An 18,149-nucleotide genomic window follows, 5' to 3' on the forward strand; every position below is an offset into this window, starting at 1 on the left:
AGCAGAAGGAATAACAGGAAAGCATTTAAAATAAAGAAAATGTATGGTTTGCTGAGAGAAGTAAAAAAATAAGACCGAACATTTACATTATAATATTAAACATAAAATGGTTAACTGGTATGTTACAGATGTGACTCTTAGACTGGGTCAAAAACAAGCCCCAATCTTCTGGGATCTAACACAAGAAAAGACATTGTTTTGGTTCAATGAAAATATCTGTCATGAAAGCATCATTTACCAAATACAATAGACCAGCATCAACATATAAAAGACAAAAACTAGAATTATAAGAGAAAAAGACCAGAAACTTAGTTGTGGTGAATAATTCTAAAACGTCTTTCTCAGTTTTTATTTTATTTATTTTATTTTTTGCTTGGAACTGTACTTTGTCTGATACTATTCCCTTGCCCAGCGGTCACCATAGACTAGTTTGCCTGTTCTCGAACTTGGTTTAAATGGAATCACAGAGTCTGTACTCTTTTGCGTCTGGCTTCTTTCACTCATCATTATGTTTGTGGGATTCATTCACCTTGTTGTATATGTCAGTAGTTCATTCTTTTTAATTGTTGAGTAGTATTTTATTATGATAATTGATCACTATTTGTTTATCCATTCCGGGTTGTTTCTGTTTGGAAATATTATGAATAAAACTGCTATGTACATACCTTTTGTGGACACACAGACTCCTTTCTGTTGGAAATATACCCAGGAGTGAATTTGTGGGTCATAAGCTACACACGTGACTTGCTTTAGCAGACATCGCCAAATAGTTCGCCAAAGTGGAAATGCCAATTTTTACTCACCAACTCTTATTTTGGAAGGGTTCTAGTTGCTCCATGTCCTTGCCAATGTTTTGCATTGTCAATCTTTTAGATGTTAGCCATTCTGCTGTGTGCAACTATCCATTGGAATAGACAGCATTATCTTCCTGGTGCAAATGTGGAAACTGGAGGTTAACTCCCTCAGGCGAGGTCACAGAGCGAGGGTGTAGTGCAGGCCTGTGTGTCCAGCATTAGCGTTACATTGCAGGTCACTGCTATGCCTAAGAGCCTTCAGGGGGACCCTGTTGCTCAGTGCATCAAATCCAAATTCCTCTTCCAAAAGGTCCAAGTCCTCTCTATCTGACCTTTTCTCCTAGCTTCTTCTATATTCACCTCGTACTAGTCACTGTGAAAATAAGCCTGAAGCACTAAGATGTCTCGTTGAATCCTCACAGCAAGCTTATGAAACAGGTCGTGTTACGATCCTTGTGTTACAGAGTTGGGACTGGAGGTGTAGGGGGATCAAAGCGACACCGTCAGTAAGGGGCAGAGGCAGAGTTCCAACCAGGCAGCCTAACTCCCGAGAAAACTCCCAGAACTCGCCCTCTGGTCCTCCCCTGTACATCTAATACGGTGCTGTAAGAACCTGGTGGAGAAGCCAGATGCAAGTGACTGCAGAAGCGGTTTCTCTTGGGCTGCTTGCTCAGCCCATAACAAGCCTGCATGGGATCCTACGAGTGAGATTTTAAACTGCTCTCTGATTGTCCCATGCATACTGCCTTTCTTCCTACAGTTAGGTTTGACTTTTCTAGTACGAGTCTCAGTTCCAGGCACTACTTACCCACTTGGTAAACAGGATGTCCTAACTCATGCACATAGGGCCAGGACTCGAGGCAGGCTGGTGGGGAAATGAGGAAGCCATGGATGGGAGGGGTTGGGGCTGAGTAACTAGCTGAAGGAAGACTTGACGTGCACCTATAACATCCGTAGGTCCATAGGAGCAGGCTGAGCGTCACCCAGTCTAGTTGTTGGTGTGGCTGTGCAGGGAAGGACCCCTGATATTAAGGCTTGTCAACTTTCAAGTTCCAGGCTGTCCATTCAGGGCAGAGTAGGACCTCAGGCAGCAACTGGACACATCAGGGATAGAGCCAGTCTCCAGTCAGGGTAACTGGGCATGGCTGGTCCAGGGAGCTGGGCTTCAGCAGAGCTCCAGTGTGCAGCCATGATGGAGGCTCAGCCAAGAGGCTGAGGCCAGGTTTGGGGGCAAAGAGATACCTAGGTCCCCTCAAGGTACTGGGTATCAGCTCAGTGCAACATGATCCATTCCACACTGCTGGCTGGTGGGAAGGGGCTCCACAAGCCCTGCCAGCCTCCGACAGGGTCTGTCCAGGTATCAGCCAGGGCAGCGGCCATAGCTGGGAGCATTAGCACCGGGCTGGGGAAGGCTGGGGTTGACGCTGATTGGTGAGTTCCTTGAGCACAGAGGCTGTGTCTAATCACTGAGAGACAGTGTGGGGAAGGCAGTCAGACTTTACAGCCAGATTGCCTGAGTTCAATTCCAGGCTCTGCCCCTTACCTGCCGGATGACCTTTGGCAAGCAACTTAACCTCTCTGTGCCTCTGTCTTCCCATCTGTAAAATAGGGCTAAACATAGAACCTGCCTCTGACGGTTGTTGTGAGGTGAGAAGAAGAATATGTGTGATGCCCTTAGAGCAAATCCAGCACGTATTAAACCCTTCCCCAGCTGATGACCAGTGACCAGTGCTAATCTGTAGCCTTAGGTGTCTTGCAACAAGGTGTCTTGTTGAGAGTCTCAGAAAGGAGGTCTTCTCCCTAGATTTCAAATCCTATGGCTCCTTTGCAGTCCCAGTCATGCTCTCCTGCACCACCTCTCATGAAATGTGCCCTCAGCCTTTGACAGGTTCTGGAGACGATGCCTGGGAACGGACTTTCCCTGCCAGCGTGCTGCAGTTCCTTGGCCTCGTGCACAGCACCTACCCCCAGGACCCGGCCTGGCGGGCCCCTGAGTTCCTCCAGACTTTGGCTGCAGTCACCTTCCCACTGGGAACCCACAAGGTAAGTCATGCCACTCCCCTGCCCCTGTGAAAGCAAGGGTGAGCATCGTCACCCTTCAAGGGTGAAGGGCGAAATTCCTCCCTACCCCCTAAAATTAAAATACATTTTAAGGGGCCGGCTCGGTGGCATAGTGGTTAGGTTCGTGTGCTCTGCTTTGGTGGCCTGGAGTTCACAGGTTCGGATCCTGGACATGGACCTACACAGCTCATCAAGCCATGCTGTGGCAGCGTCCCACATATAAAATAGAGGAGGACTGGCACAGATGTTAGCTCGGGGACAATCCTCCTCAAGCAAAAAGAGGAAGATTGGCAACAGATGTTAGCTCAGGGCCAACCTTCCTCACCGAAAAATAAAATACATTTTAAGGCAACTTGGCTGAAACATTAAGTAAACAACTTGAGTAATTTTCCTTTTCTTGGCTTAAATGCAGTTTGAGGTCATTTTCAGCTCTGAGATTCAATCATCTTTTCAGTTGTTAGGAATCTCACTGGTGAGAAATTTGATGGTGGATCAAGTCCGATTCCACGTGGAATAGCCACACACTGATCATGCGAAACAATAAATTCCACCCCAGGAGGCCTGTGGCCGGCACACCGTGCAGCAGAGGGTGGGACTGGCAGAGTGTCCTATGTTTTGTTCTCAGGGCCTTGTCTGTTCGCAGGCCACGACTTGGGACTCCTGTCAGTCAGAGGTTTTGCCCAGGCCTGGCTTAGAGTCCGATGAGCCGAGGCTGGGAGGGCAGAGGGACGGCTGGGTCTTGAGGACAAGGTGTGAGTGTGGGGGGTCAGAGAGGGGACTATGGGAAGAGATGTGAGTGAGTTTGAGACCGAGAGCCTGTCCCAGCAGGTCAAGGGGACTCAGTGGGCTAAGAGCATCTGGGTGCTGAGAGGAGGTGGTGAGGACCGTGTGAAGGGCAGGCGTAGAAGGAGGAAGGGCAGAAATCCACCTGTCGCCCCACCCTGGTGCAGTAGGAAGCTGTGACCGAGACACGGAGAGTGAGCTGGTGACACCTGTTGCAAATCGCTAACTATAGCTAAAGGAGCATGTCAGAAAGGCACACGACAGTCAGGGAGGGTTAGAGGCCGTGCCAAGCACAGTGTGGGCAGGCAGAGCTTTCTCCATGGTTATTTGCTAAACAACCAAATGAATCACCGAACGTGCTCTTTCAGCTAATCTTTTCTGGAAGTGTGTTCACGGTGGCAGCCCCCATCCAATGACACATACAGCAGTCCTGCGCCTGGTGCTCTGCATAACACCACAGGCGCCCTGCGCAGACCTCGGTAGGGAGGGGGGCAGAAAGTGCGATTCAGAGAGGGGAAGTGGTGTGGACCCAGTTCCCCGGTTTAGGGGGGTGATAAGGCCTATCTCACAAAATGGTTGAGAGAATGCAATGCGCCACAGTGTACGTGATTACTGAGTGACAGAGCCAAGATTTGAGCGTCACTCTCTCACCCCAAAGCCCGTGTCCTTTCCATCGCAGTCAGTTTAAAATAAAATTAAATGGCCAAATGGAGTTTAAGAGAAATTAGTTTTAATAAAAAGACTAAATATAAAAACTAGAAGATTTGCAAAAAGATAAAATGATTTGATAGGTTAATATCAACTAAAGTAACATACTAGAAACATAAGATTAAAAAAAAAGATGCAATGAAGAGCAGAGGCAGGCAGTGCAGACAGCACTGGAGGAAGTGGGGGGGCCCACACTGAGGCCAGGCCAGGCAGGGAGGAAGGACAATCCTATAGGCTGCCCCTCACCATCCCCCGAGGGAGCCCTTTGGAGGGGGCCAGGGCCCTGAAGTCCGTGGCCTGGCATTCTTAGCCGAGATCCCCACCTCAGCCCCTGCACCCCCGGGCCAGGCTCGCCATCTGCTGAGTCGGGGTTCCAGCCGGCTGCCCGCAGAGCACGCTCTGACCCAGGGCTCTTCCTCCCCACACTCAACAGTTCCTGCCTGGGGGAGGGCTGGCCCAAAGTCACCTCCTAGCTGACCGCGGATGAGCTAGGCCCTGTCTTGCGGCTCCTGGGTCCAGTTCCAAAGCGCCTATCTCCACACTTCCCACCTTGTCCTGCTTCCAAGTCGGCTCCAAAAGGCCTTTGTTCCCAGAAAATGTGATAGACTCTCTTCACGCAGAAGGCTGGAGGCCAAAAGGCTTCTATTTGCTGTGAATTTATATGGCATCTTTCCAGCCAAGGCCGCATGGAACTAATTAAGGTGGTCACCACCTCCCTAGGTGCCATTAAATTCATTTTATGGCTTAATTAAGAATGGCTGCATTAATTTTATGAATGAGCAAAGGGAGGTGCCGACAGTTGAACGCACATGAACAGTTCATGGGCCAGGAGACTGCAGTCCCTGGCCGCGCGTCCTTGGGTGTGTCGTCCGGCCTCCCTGCATCTCCCTGTCCTCCTGGACGTATCTGGGCTAATGACCCCGTCTCATTTATCTCCAGTATTTTTATCAATATAAAAACGGGAAGTGACGGCCAAGGCTCTCAGGGACTCGGATGCGAGTACTCTCTGAAGTCTTACCTCTCCTCTTTCACCTGAGGGTCCTAGTGTCAACATCAGCAGACCCTGGCGGGCAGAAAAGGGAGGGCTCCCCTGGAAGGTGGGGATGGCTCTCTTGACCTTGTACCAGGGACCAGGCATTGTACGAGCACTCTTCTCCCAGTGTGTTCTCACATAGCGTTGTGAGAGCCTCTTATTATCACCTGAGCGCTGCAGGCCTCTCGTGCTCCGTGCTCAGCTTTCTTCCATGACTCTCACCTATCTCAGGTTCAGAGACCACAGCGGGCCACCTGATGAGCCACAGGACTCTCCAAGTCGCCCAGCTCCCAGGAGCCTCAGTTTCCTTACATGTTAATGGGACCTGCACATGCACACACATGGCGGGCGGGAAATAGCCCTGAGGCAGGGCAGGTGCTCATGCGGAAGTTCTCTTGTCTTTGAGGAGACCGTGACTGAGTCTTCCCAGAATGACAGCAGTCCCAGGGCTGCGGCTGAAGGCGACAGCACTGCCGAAGATCCGCAGGATCCTGCCATGTCACATCCCACCCGGAAGCAGCTGAGGGAGTTCATGCAGCGACTCTTGAGGGAGCTCTTGCTTGTGGCTCCCAGCCCCAAGCAGTGGCTGCCACTGGAGGTGCTCCTGGAGGTGGGTTGGAAGGGGTGTTGTTGGGCCGTGTGCTGTGGGAGCAACCTGGGAGGGCGTGGGCACTGCGAGGGCTGGGTGTGCCCAGGGAGACCTGAGGGCTGATCTCTTGTGAGAGCTCACTGGCATCTGTAGATGCCAGGGGGCTGGTGGTTGAGAACGTTTCCTGGGACTGCAGTGATGTGGTGGGAGGGAGGCCTTGGGAACCACCGGCCCTGGCAGATCAGGGAGCTCATCAAGCAGCAGTGAATAGGTGAATGAGGGCAGGTCTTAGCCAGGTCCCTAGAAGCAGAGCCTGAGGCAGGGATTTTGGGGATGTGATTCATTGGGGGCGGTATTCTTAGAGGAAGCAGACAAGGGACGCAGAGGAAGACAAGGGAGAAGCTAGCCAGGACATGGCCTCAGCCATTGCCTAGTCCCAACGGGAGCACCGCTGTGCTATCTGCACCCCAGAGTTGGCCCCACCTTGAGGCTCCTGCTAGGTGGTCATTGGCTGGAGCCCCCCACTTGCCTCCTCGCCCTGAGAAGTGGGCATCACTTCCTGAGTTAGGCAACTTGGTCAACAGAAGGCAGTGCCCTAGAAAAGGGGCAGTTGTGAGCTGTCGGCAGTCCACACCCCCAGCAGCTGTAGTATTAGCACACGGCCAGGAAGGGGACCCAGTGGGCACTGAGTGGACATGATGGCCATGTGGCTGCTGTCTTAGTCACGGGTGTGCTTCCAGGCTTCTCCAGACAACACCACCAGCCAGCAGAAGCGAGACTTCCAGTCTGAGGTCCTGCTCTCCACCATGGAAATATTTCGCGTGATGAGTGGAGTCAATGCACCGATGCTCAGAGGTGAGTGGGGGGACTTGCTCCTCATTGCTTATGGCACAAAGCTGTTGACAGCTGAGCAGGAAAGCCAGCGCACCCACCAGCCGCTGACCCCAGTGCCCTAGAGGAGGACTGGGCTGCAGCGCTGCAGGGCGCGTTAGGAGCCGTGGGAAGCCGCCCTCGGTCGGCACTCCAGTCCCTCCACGAGTGAGCTCACTGACTGCTTTCCATGACGCCTCTGTCATCCTCGGGCCACCTGGAGACAGAAACGCCTTCTGCCCCCTGAGCTCAAATCAGTTCTCCTCCAGCTTTAGTAGGATTTTGTCCTCTTTCCGTGAGGAAAGTCAAGACGTCAGCTTTAGTTTCACATCCTTCTGCTCAGCATCTCATTCTTCGCTCCTGTGCCTGGCAAAGCACAGTAAATAAATGGTTATTCTTAAATAAACAGCCTTGGAGGAAGATGCTGCCGCTGCCCCTAAGAAGTTCAGGTGAAGCTTATTCAGAATACTTAGTTCCAGGGTAGCTATACCTTCCCAACAAGCTTAGACAAAGTCTTCTCTGTGGTTTCTGAGCCACGGAATCCTTAGTGACATGTCTCGTCTTCCGATTCTTCCTTGCCCCACGATGCGGAAACCCTGACTGTGGTCTTTCTCGTGGAGTATCTGAAGTGTGGGAGACAGTACAGCGGCGAAAAGTGCGAGCTCAGGGGTCCCTGGTCCCATCTTGGCTCTGTCACTGGACAGCGGGGTGACTCTGGCGGGTGCCTGAGCTGTGAGTGAGGACAGCAGCCATGGCTCACTCAGAGGGCTGTTGTAAGGATTAGCTGAGATCATCGCATCCCCTTCTGAGCACAGTGCCCGCCATGCTGGTGAGCACAGCAGACGATGGATATCACAGCTGTATCCTCTGCCCCACGTAGCAGCCGTCCTCGGGTCACCGTGACACCTTCTCATTTACTTTATGCCTTAAATTCTCCTCCACCCTGCTTCCAAATGGCCACTGGAAGAAATGCTGCCCCTTGCTTGCCTTCTCTCCACTTGGTCTACATCACTGACCAGATCGTTTAAGATCAGTTTACTTTGAATAAATGTGTGTGCTCTTTGGGCACCTGCTGTGTCTAAGACCCCATCTTTGGAGCGATGTGGTATACAGAAGGTTACAATGGGGTGCACAGAGGGGAGGAAGATGTGGTTGGTTACCAAGACGAGCTTGGAGACTGTTGTGAAGAGAAGGCATTCAGACTCCGATGATTTCTCAAACTCAGTCTATTTCCTCACCACCTTCGCCCCCAGGCAGTAAAGAGCCTCAGCCAAACACAGAAGCTGCTGCTGCTCCTTCACTCACAAACATCTCCCACTTCACCCAGAAGCTGGTGGAGAAGCTGTATAGCGGGATGTTCTCAGCAGACCCCAGACACATCCTTCTCTTCATCACGGAGCACATCATGGTGGTAAGAAACCCGGGCTGGCCGTGGTGGTAAGGGAGCTCCTGCTGACTCACCACGTGTCTGTATGACACTCTGCTGGCTATTGTCCGCTTGGTCCAGATTGACCTGCTGTCCTTCCGAAATAGAATCAGAGGTGGGTGGGAGAAAGGAGGAGGATATTTACGGCCCAGGTACCGCCTGGTGGCTGTTGAGTGCCCTGCAGGGCCCTCATCTCAGGCCACTTGAGATTCATCTCAGTGACCAGGAGCCGCAGCCCCTGCGCCGGCCCCTGAGCTCTGTCCCCTCCTAGACTCTACACCCCTCTTTGGGTTTTTATTGTGATTATTGGTTTAATCGTAATTATTGTTATTCCTCATCAACAAAGGGCCAAAAAGTTCTTTATTTCCAAAAGGCCTATTTCATTTCTTCTTCAGTACCCACCTCCATTGGTCATATTTGGGCTTCCTGGAATCGAGGCAAGAGTCTGTTTTTACCTAGTCCTGGTATTCTTGCATGTGCTCTCTCTCTCTTCAGATGGATCTGCATACACACACACACACGCTATACCCTTGTATAGTCCTGCCATACAAGGCTATAGACACACCTTTAGATGTAAGTTTGTGTGTGTGCACACATTCTTTATTGTACTTGTGTACACACACACACATACACACACACACACAGAATCATACAACCTGAAAAGTCTAGAGTTGAACACTTTTTCAGTCCTCGCCTCCCATTTCATTCTGGAAACCTTTCTGACAAGTGGCTGTTCGCTCTTTCCTTGACCCCTCCCCGTATGAGAAGCTCACAATGGCACGAGGTGGTCCCAGCCAGTGTGACACCGTGACTGTTGGAAGCGCTTTCTCTTACCAAGCTGAGATCTCCCTCCAGCCGCTCCTGCAGCAGCTCTCAGTGTGTCCTCTGCAGCGGAATCCAGGAAAGCCCCTCTCCTTCCTCTTCATACCTCATAGAGAGGGTGACATCAGGGGCCCCAGCACCCTTCTGTCTGTGGAGTCACCCGCAGACCCCAGGACTAGGCCTCGGTCTGGGGTGACAGTCAGTCTGGCTAAGCGCAGTTCAAGGCAAGCCTGAAAAGAATGTATTGAGAGGCTTCTTCAAGAATAGCTCCAAGAGGGGAGAAATATCCCTTGTCAGCTCTGAGGGGATTAAAATCAGGTTCTTGGGAAGTTGTGTTGAGAATGAAAGTAGCTCTTGAGCTCTTGTCTTAGTCAGTTCGGGCTGCTAGAACAGAATACCATGGACTGGGCCACTTAACAACAGACATTTATTTCTCGCGGTTCTAGAGGCTGGGAAGTTCAAGATCAAGGTGCCAGTAGATCTGGTACCTGGTGAGGGCTCTCTTGCTGGTTTGCAGATGGCCATCTTCTCTATGTATCCTCCTATGGCAAAGAGAGAGAGGAAGCAAGTGTTCTCACATCTTTCTATTAGGGCACTAATCCCACCATGAAGGCTCCATCCTCATGACCCAATTATCTCCCAAAGACACCTTCTCCAAATGCCATCATATAGGAGATTAAGGTTTCTACACATGAATTTTGGGGATGCACAAACACCCATTCCATAGCAGCTCCCCAGTGGTCAAAGCAAATACTCAGAGCTAATACCAAAGACTGGGTGTTTGAGGGGGCTGACATATCTTCAGGGGGTGCCAGGCCCACAGACTCTCAGTGCTGCCCACATCCACCAGCCTTCTCTCGTGCTCGCTGCCTCTGACTCCCACAACTCTCAACGTCAGTCTGAAAGATGTGACCCATCTGAGGAGCAGGACAGGATGATGATAAAAACGTGAATCCCAAATTCCAGCAGATTTAAATAAAACTTAACTTCATTAGTATAAATACTTGCATTATCTGTAAAATTCTAAGAACACAATCTATAACTAACAACCTTTCTAATAGACTGAAAAATTTTGCATGTATTTTTCATTCTGTAGGTTCTTTTAAAAAATTTTATGTATTTTTGTTGAGATATAATTGACATATAGCATTGTGTAAGTTTAAGATGTACAATGTGTTGATTTGATACATTATATATTGCGATGTGATTACCACCATAGTGTTAACTAACACTGCTATCAAGTTACATAATTATCATTTTTTTTTGTGGTGGGAACAATTAAGATCTAGCCTTTTAGCAACATTGAATTTTATAATACAGTACTGTTGTCTATAATTATTATGCTGTGCATTAGATCTCCAAGACTTATTTATCTATTGGTTGCAATGGAGTAATGAAGCCAAACAGAGGGATGGACCAGTCAGTGTTAAAGCTACAAATCGGGACCTTCTGCCTTCCCCCTCTAAATTTATTGTGTACTAAAATCCTTTGGACTCCCGTCTCCTTTAGATGATATGGTGGTTAAGAGCATGGCTCAAATGTCTTGACCCTTGCCGACCATCTAACTTCTCTGACCCTCAGCCTCCTTCTTCCTAAAGTGAGATAATCTTAGTGTCTATTTCACAACATTATTATGATGTTTAAATGTAAATCTATGCAAATCAATGCAAAAATGCTTAGCGTGATACCTGGAGTATTGTAAACAGTCTATACATGATAATTATTATCAATAATATAAAAAATATTATTAAACACATTTTAAAAATTTAAAACTATTGATAGCTTGTTCTTCTACACTGTATGTCAACCATGTTACCAGTATTTCAGAAATCTCTGGTCCCCATGCCTATTTTCCGTAATATGACCATGATAAACTTTTAATTTTTTTTTTTTTACAAAAGTTTTTGGTAAATCCAAATGTGTGAGTTGCCTTTATTGATCATTCACTTAAATAAAAGTCCAAAGGTAGGAGAAATTAGTCCTACCTGAATTTTAGATCATGTCACTTTTTGATTGTATCATTTCCACAGTTAGCTCGCTCATTATCTAAAAATGCAAAGTTTTCACAAGTATGTGTGTGTGTGTTTATTTTATGACGCAGGTCATCGAGAATGCGTCTTCTCAGAGGGACACCGTCATCAGTGCTTTATACAGCAGTTTAAATAAAGTCATTCTTTACTGCCTCTCCAAGCCCCAGCAGTCCCTCTCCGAATGCCTCAGCCTTCTCAGCATCCTCGGCTTTCTACAGGAGCACTGGGACATCATCTTTGCCACCTATAACTCCAATGTCAGCTTCCTCTTGTGTCTCATGCATTGTCTTTTGCTGCTCAGTGTGAGAAGGTAAGAGCTGCTCATTTGCTTCCATGCCCACCAGGGGTCAAGGCAGAAAACAAAACTGTAGAGAGACACTTGATTGAGGTCGATATAAATGATATAGTCTTTTTGTTTATCTGGTTGTCCAACTGACATGCAACGTTTGATAATATGGTAGGTTGTTCTCAAACCTGTTCATGTGACTGAGCAGCTAGAAGCATCATGAAATAATAATTTACCCTATTTCCACTCTTCTCAGGTTCTAAGATCCTTCATTGATTTAATTTTGGGGATAGAAAACTCTAACATTAATATACACATTGATTTTATGATACAGCCAGATTTCAGAAATATTAACATTTGATAAATGCAATCTTAGAATGGAAAAATATGTAATAAGTTGTATCATGCAAACCAGGATTGATTTTGCTTGCAGAAAAAAATATGCACATACAATTTGTGATATAAAAATGACATCAATAAACACATTTGTGTAAGAGATAGTAATAAAAAGAAATTAAATTAAGCTTATTTAAATCCTTTTCTCAAAGTCCACAGTTTAAAATACGTTAGATTTCTCTGTGTACGTGCACGTTCTCTCTCTCTGTGTGGCTGTGTGTGTATGGCGCATCACCAGTGTCTTGGTGTCATACTGCCTACAGATGTTCTCTCTCATCACTACAGCCATGTGGAGGGCAGAGGAGGAGAGGACTATGGGGCAGCACACCTTGCTCGTGTCCTTTTCCTTGATTGTATTTATCCCAGTACAAATTACGTTTAAGTACTTGGAAAAAAATCCCCAAATTCTGTCAAGTTGCCTATTGAACATTACAAAACACTGGAGTTGTCTTGTCTTAAAACTCTCTGGGAAGCCCTGGAAAATGCTCCCAGCCCAGAGGAGGTAACTTGCCTTTTTATTTGTTTGAAATAGAAGAATCCATTTTCAGTGTATGGGTTAAATTAGGGAAGTTCTTCTTTCTTTTCTGTATTTCAAGAATTAGGCCCTATCCGTACCAGAAGCACAGGGAAGAAGAGTGAAATGCCAGCTGTTTTGTGTGATCAAAGTTCCACCCTTTTCAATCCCTCTATTTAGCAAAATGGCCTCGAAAATCCAAAGGGACTTCATTTTAGCAATTTCAAGAATGGACATTCTCATATACTGGTGTTTTTTCATCTCCTTGTTTGTCATTTTTGGTTTAATCCACAAACATGGACTGAGTGTGCATTCTGCTTGGTTGGCTGAGGGGGCCCAGAGAAGAGGGCACATGGACGTTAACATGACCAGGGGCCTTGGAGCACACGGCTCACGAGGAACTTAATATGTAAACCACTGCACCCAACTTAGAACCAGCTACGTGATGTGCCCTTGCAAAATGCAAATGAGGGTCTCATTCAAAAATTACCAAGAATTTCAAGACGGTAGCCAAAGAGTCCAAGCATGGCGCCCTTCTGAGTATGGACCCTGTACAACTGCACAGGTCGCGGCCCGTGAAGCTGGCCCTGGCCCCATTCCAGGCAGTATGAGATCAGGGCCAAACAAAGGCAGTGTTCAATGCTTTGGGAGTCTGAAGGAAGAAATGACCAGTTTCGATGGTGGGGAAACCGGGAGAGGGTTCAGGGGGCCTGCCGGGAGTATGAATTGGATTTAATAAGATATGAATAAAAAGAGGGTGTTTTTCCTATTTTCCAGAATGCTATTGTACAATATCTGTCATGGAAGTTGTCATAAGATGTTTGCTTTAACTTGATTAGAGGAGTTTTTCCATATCGATATGTACTGAGTTTGGAGGATGATTATTTGTAATAAAGAATGATGGAATAATTCCAAAGAAACTGAGTTTATAGTGAAAAATCTCTTGTCTACTAGTTATCCAGAAGGATTTGGATTGGAACCGAAGCCTAGAATGACTCCTTATCATCAAGTCTTTCTTTCTCCAAATGAAGAAGCGGGAGAAAAAGGAGGGGAAGACTTCCCAAGTCTAAGTGATGGTACATTTTATTTGTTGTTTATTTTGTGGGGGAGTAGACGGATAGTGGTAACTGCTAGGGTTGCGTTCTTCAGGTTATCCTTCCCAAGATACTACTAAGGAGATTCTCAAAAGCCAGAAGAGGCCCTAAGAAATCTCAGACAATGTAGTAGTACAGCAAGGTAACCTGATAGAGAATAAAACTGGAATGAGCTTTGTATATTAGAAATGGAATGGGATGGATGGATGGATGGATGGATGGATAGATGGATGGATGGATGGATGAAGAGAAAGCTCTGTGGGACTTGACCTGGTTAGACTAAGAACTTAGTGTACTTACTAAAATCCTAGAGGACCTCACTGTAAGTTGATTTCAATTCTCAGGTGGTCTCTCGAATTTTCTTTCAGGCCACTAGATGTGGAAACTGGCATGCCATCTCACCTAGTTCAAGCCATTACCTAGCTGTATCTCAGTTTTCTTTCCTAGAAAATAGGAATGGAGTAAATAAACTCATTACTTCTATGAGATTTTTGGCTTAATGGAGTTTAATTCTTGGATTTGCTAATATCAAATCAAGTTAAAGGGATTAGCAATTCATGAAAAAAATGGCAGCCAGATCCATGTGTTTGAGAGATTGCTCCCTTTTGATCCAGGAAGCTTCAGCAGACCTTCTTCCACCAGTTCGGTTTGCTGACCCTGCCACTCACCCTGTGATATCTTGTGATACCAGATGGTAGACATAAGGGCCTCCGTTTTCTAGTCAGATAGGTGCCCAGAGCCAGTGATCAAAAATCTTGTGAGTAAGTTTACTCTGACACAGTGTTATTTACGACACGAACATTTGCATTTCGGAACTTGGCTAGTAGAGTGGACTGAGCAATATCCATCCCCCTACGATGAGAAAAACAGACTGAAGAGGCTGGTACCAGAGGAGGCACCCAGTAGTCCAAGATCAGAGGGAATTTGGGCACTGTTCAGGGGATTATAGTTGTGTGGCGTAGCAGGAAGAATTAGCTTGGTAGATTTGTCTATGGCTGGTCAAATCCAGGGCACTGAGATGGGTGGGTGGTGAGAAGCATGATCCAAGACCAGGAAAGAGGACCAGCGTGGGTCCTAGGCCCCTGGGGACAGTCTTGGGTTTGGTGTCCATTGCCCTGAGGGGATAACGTCAAATGTAAGGTTGGAAGGAGCTGTTTTAGGGGAGCTCTTTGGTTACCTAGAGCTCACACAGGTATCTCTCTGTTTGGTATCTAACAGAATTGTGGGGGTGGGAGAAAGAGGTTCCCTGAGCCCATCAATCGTGTTCTCTCTAGACATGTGAGGCAGGCAGATCTTGGTGGTGGAGGCAGAGGAAAGGCCAGCTCACAAGGATGTTGTTAGCATTATCATCAGCTCTGTGGCTCTACATACAGACTGCTATATGGAGCTTACCAAGCTGGGGTGATGTTCAAGAAGGATGCGAATAAAAGCAACCATGATATGCCATCTCCTGGCCCTCTCTGGGAGAAGCACTAAGGCCATCCTGATTGTGTGACGTGCTCTCTCTTTTAGTCCAGCACAACATCCAAAAGACGGTGCAGACTCTCTGGCAGCAGCTTGTGGCACAGAGGCGGCAGGAACTGGAGGACACCTTCAAGATTGATCTCTCTGTGAAACCAGCAGAGAGCAAAGTGAAGATTGAAGAGGTCACCCCACTCTGGGAGGAGACGATGCTCAAGGCCTGGCAGCATTACTTAGGTCTCTGTCCACTTGGCTCCAGGGAATGGAATTTCTGAGTCTCATAGAGCCAGACTCCCCCAAGGTTCCACTCAGGGCCCAGAGCCTTTTCTACCCAGACCTTCTCTCTTATCTCTTTGGTGGGTGGGATGTACATCACTGAAATCTCATGAATCTTTGCTCACAAAGAATGAATGGTGCTTTGCATCTTGGGTGAAAGGAAGGCCAGAAGTGCCAACCAAGCAAGCAGATTCTAGGAATCTTTTAGAGAGAAGGGCCACATGTCAGAGCTCTAGCTTGGGCTCTGGAACTTAGGGTTCTAGATTCTGCCCTGGTATTTACCTGCCAGCTTTGAAATATTACACCAAGTCATGTAGTGACCTGGAACCTCAGGCTCTTCATGTTCCAAGTGAAAATCTTCATGCCAAAGATATTAATGTCCCTTGAAGTCTACCAGTGACTCAACAGTTTTACCCTTATATTAGTCAATGCAGTTGTAGGAATGAGGTTTAGTTTCATTTTTAAAGAGGACATTGCTCTCAAATTATAGCTCATATACTTATCTTTCAACATCACAAAATTCATAATGATTCAAGAGTTAGTTATTTCCATGCATATCATCCCAGACTGCCCAGTGGTATAGAACCTTTATTTCATTGGCTTTCAATATTAGCCCCGGCAAATATGTATGTATCTATGTACATACATGTATAATTTGAAGTCAAAATGTCAGATTCCGTTTCAGGGAAAAGTTCAATAAAATGGGACATATATACTCATGCACATATGGTGGAATAAAATGGTGAGATGAACCTTAGAACTTACAAATGGCTCTCTTTTTTCCAACAACCATATATTGAAAACTGTGTATTCCAGGGCCTGTGTTTTAAACACATAGTCTTTTTTACTCTTCATGACACTGCAATGAGGTTAGTTACCATTATCCCCATTTTACAGGATGAGAACACTGAGGCTCAGGAACATTAGCTAACTTGTCCAAATCTGACTTCAAGTCAATGAGCTGTGGGGCTAGGGGTCTAAGCCAGCTCTGATGACCCCCAAACCCACACTATATTTCTTAGTCAGAAGATGGCAGTATAAGTTTATAGCCTGGGTTGTTTCCCCTATTGGAGGCAGGCACACTGGGCTCGTGCCCCTGGCTCGCCCTTTGAAAGCCAAGCCAGCTGTAGAAATAGTGTGTGTTCTCCTCTCAACCTCGCCTCTGACAGTCTTTGTCTCTCTGTCTCCAGCATCTGAGAAGAAGTTGCTGGCCAGTCGCTCGAATGTCGGACACCACAGCAAAGTCACTTCGTGGAGTGAAAGCTTGTCCTCAGCCATGAAACTGATGCCTGGACGGCAGGCCAAGGACCCTGAGTGTAAGGCAGAGGTAAGCCCAGACCCCTTTTTCTCAAAGAAGCATCAAGCATTTGCTTCAAACACCATGAGTGTGTCCTCTCTGTTGTCACTGGACGTGAACTACTTCCACATTCTGACACATCTAGTGGGGCAAGGTCTCAGGCTATCTTTAACTCAAAGTGCATATGGGCTTCCCTTGAGCACCAAGAGCAGGTGTTCCTTATGACAGGTGTTCCAAGCCTGTCCTCGTTCCCCTTCTCCTTTTGAGTCAGCTGTGCTCAGAGGGCAATAGCCCACAGCTCAGCAGGAGTGGGGACAGAAACATCAGTGTCATTGCCGGGACATGTAGTAGTGGATCCTCTAACTATGTGGGGCTGAGCCTTGGGGTTTCTAATTCATTTCTCTTAGCTGCATAACAAACCATCCTAAAACTCAGTGGCACCAACGATGACTTTTTGTGGTCGTGGATGCTGTGGTAAGGAATTTGGAGCATGGTGGGGGTGGGTGGGGGGCTCTCTACTCCACCATGCTTGAGGCCTTGGCTGGGATCATCAGAAGGCTCGTTTACTCACACATCTGGTGGTTGCTGCTGACTTTGGGCTGAGACCTTAGCTGAGACTGTTGGCTGGAACACCTACACATGGTTTTTCCATGTGTCCTGGGCTTCCTTACAACCTGATGGCTGGGTTTCAAGGGCTAATTTCCATAGCAAGGAGGAAGGGGAGGGAGAAAGAAAGAGAGAGAGAGCCAGGGGGAAGCAATAAGACCTTCCACAACCTAGCTTTGGAAGCCATGCAGAATCACCTCTGCTGCCTCCCTTTGGGTGAGACAGCTACATTGTTCTGCCCAGGTTCAAGGGGAGGGAAATAGACTCTACCACCTGGTGGGGAAGTCGCAAGGTTTTGTAAGAGCATGTGGGACTGGAAATATTGCAGATACTCTTTATGGAAAACACAATCTGTCATATATTCTAATGCTGGGGTCTCTGACATCTTCAGAGGCAGACTGTGGTCATTGAATGGACGTGGTCTTAGGGTCAGGAGACCTTGGGCAATCTACTTAACTTCCCTGAGTCTTTATCTCCTTCCCTCCACAATGGGGCAAATAATTGTGGGAAACTGTGGGAAGGGGCTCCCCAGTGAGGTGGAGTAGACGGTTGATAGACACATCATACAATTTGAGTTCTCTGCCCATGTAACTTTGGAAAGTGAGGTTGAGCCCAAATTCCACCAGCTCAGAATCTAGGCCTTGCTGTCCCCATGGGTCTATTGTCCTCTAGGGAAGGGCACAGTCACCAGCTGTTGGGGAGAAGAGAGGAGTGAAGGGCTGCCTGCAACTGCCAGAGAGCAGGGGGACGGTGGCTTTCTTCTTTCCCAGCTTCAGGAACAATAGGCTTCAGGATATGTGGAGAAAGAGCCCAAACATAGAAGAGAAGACAGGAAATGAGCTTGACTGGGCTGGCTGGCCACCTGGTGTTCCGAACTGAGGGCAGGCTGTCCTCAGCACATTGGCTGTGGAAGACGGTGCTCAGTAAGCTTGTTGACAGACTCACTAGCTGACTCAGTGAGAGAGTAACTCCCTTCGATTTCCTAACAGTCGCATCACACGGCTATGATTAGCCTCACTTTATAGATATGGAAACTGAATCTAAGAAAAAGCCAAGGGCTTTGCAGCCGGGAAGTGGCAGAGGGAAGCCAAGATCTCCCATCT

The 18,149-nt window shown here is 47.5% G+C and overlaps 1 protein-coding gene across 1 annotated transcript in view; it reads left to right on the plus strand.

Annotated features, from left to right (window-relative positions):
* The window catches only part of WDFY4 (WDFY family member 4), a 277,648-nt gene that overhangs the window by 109,773 nt on the left and 149,726 nt on the right, over positions 1–18,149 (plus strand). The window contains exons 31-38 of the mRNA XM_058542855.1: positions 2,673–2,837; positions 5,786–5,989; positions 6,709–6,823; positions 8,092–8,249; positions 11,188–11,426; positions 13,267–13,388; positions 14,919–15,104; positions 16,334–16,470. Of these exons, the coding sequence (XP_058398838.1) occupies positions 2,673–2,837; positions 5,786–5,989; positions 6,709–6,823; positions 8,092–8,249; positions 11,188–11,426; positions 13,267–13,388; positions 14,919–15,104; positions 16,334–16,470 (1,326 nt within the window). The remainder of the gene's footprint in view (positions 1–2,672; positions 2,838–5,785; positions 5,990–6,708; positions 6,824–8,091; positions 8,250–11,187; positions 11,427–13,266; positions 13,389–14,918; positions 15,105–16,333; positions 16,471–18,149) is intronic.

The sequence above is a fragment of the Diceros bicornis genome, chromosome 6 (assembly GCF_020826845.1).
Source record: "Diceros bicornis minor isolate mBicDic1 chromosome 6, mDicBic1.mat.cur, whole genome shotgun sequence".
In the NCBI taxonomy this organism is placed as follows: Eukaryota; Metazoa; Chordata; class Mammalia; order Perissodactyla; family Rhinocerotidae; genus Diceros; species Diceros bicornis.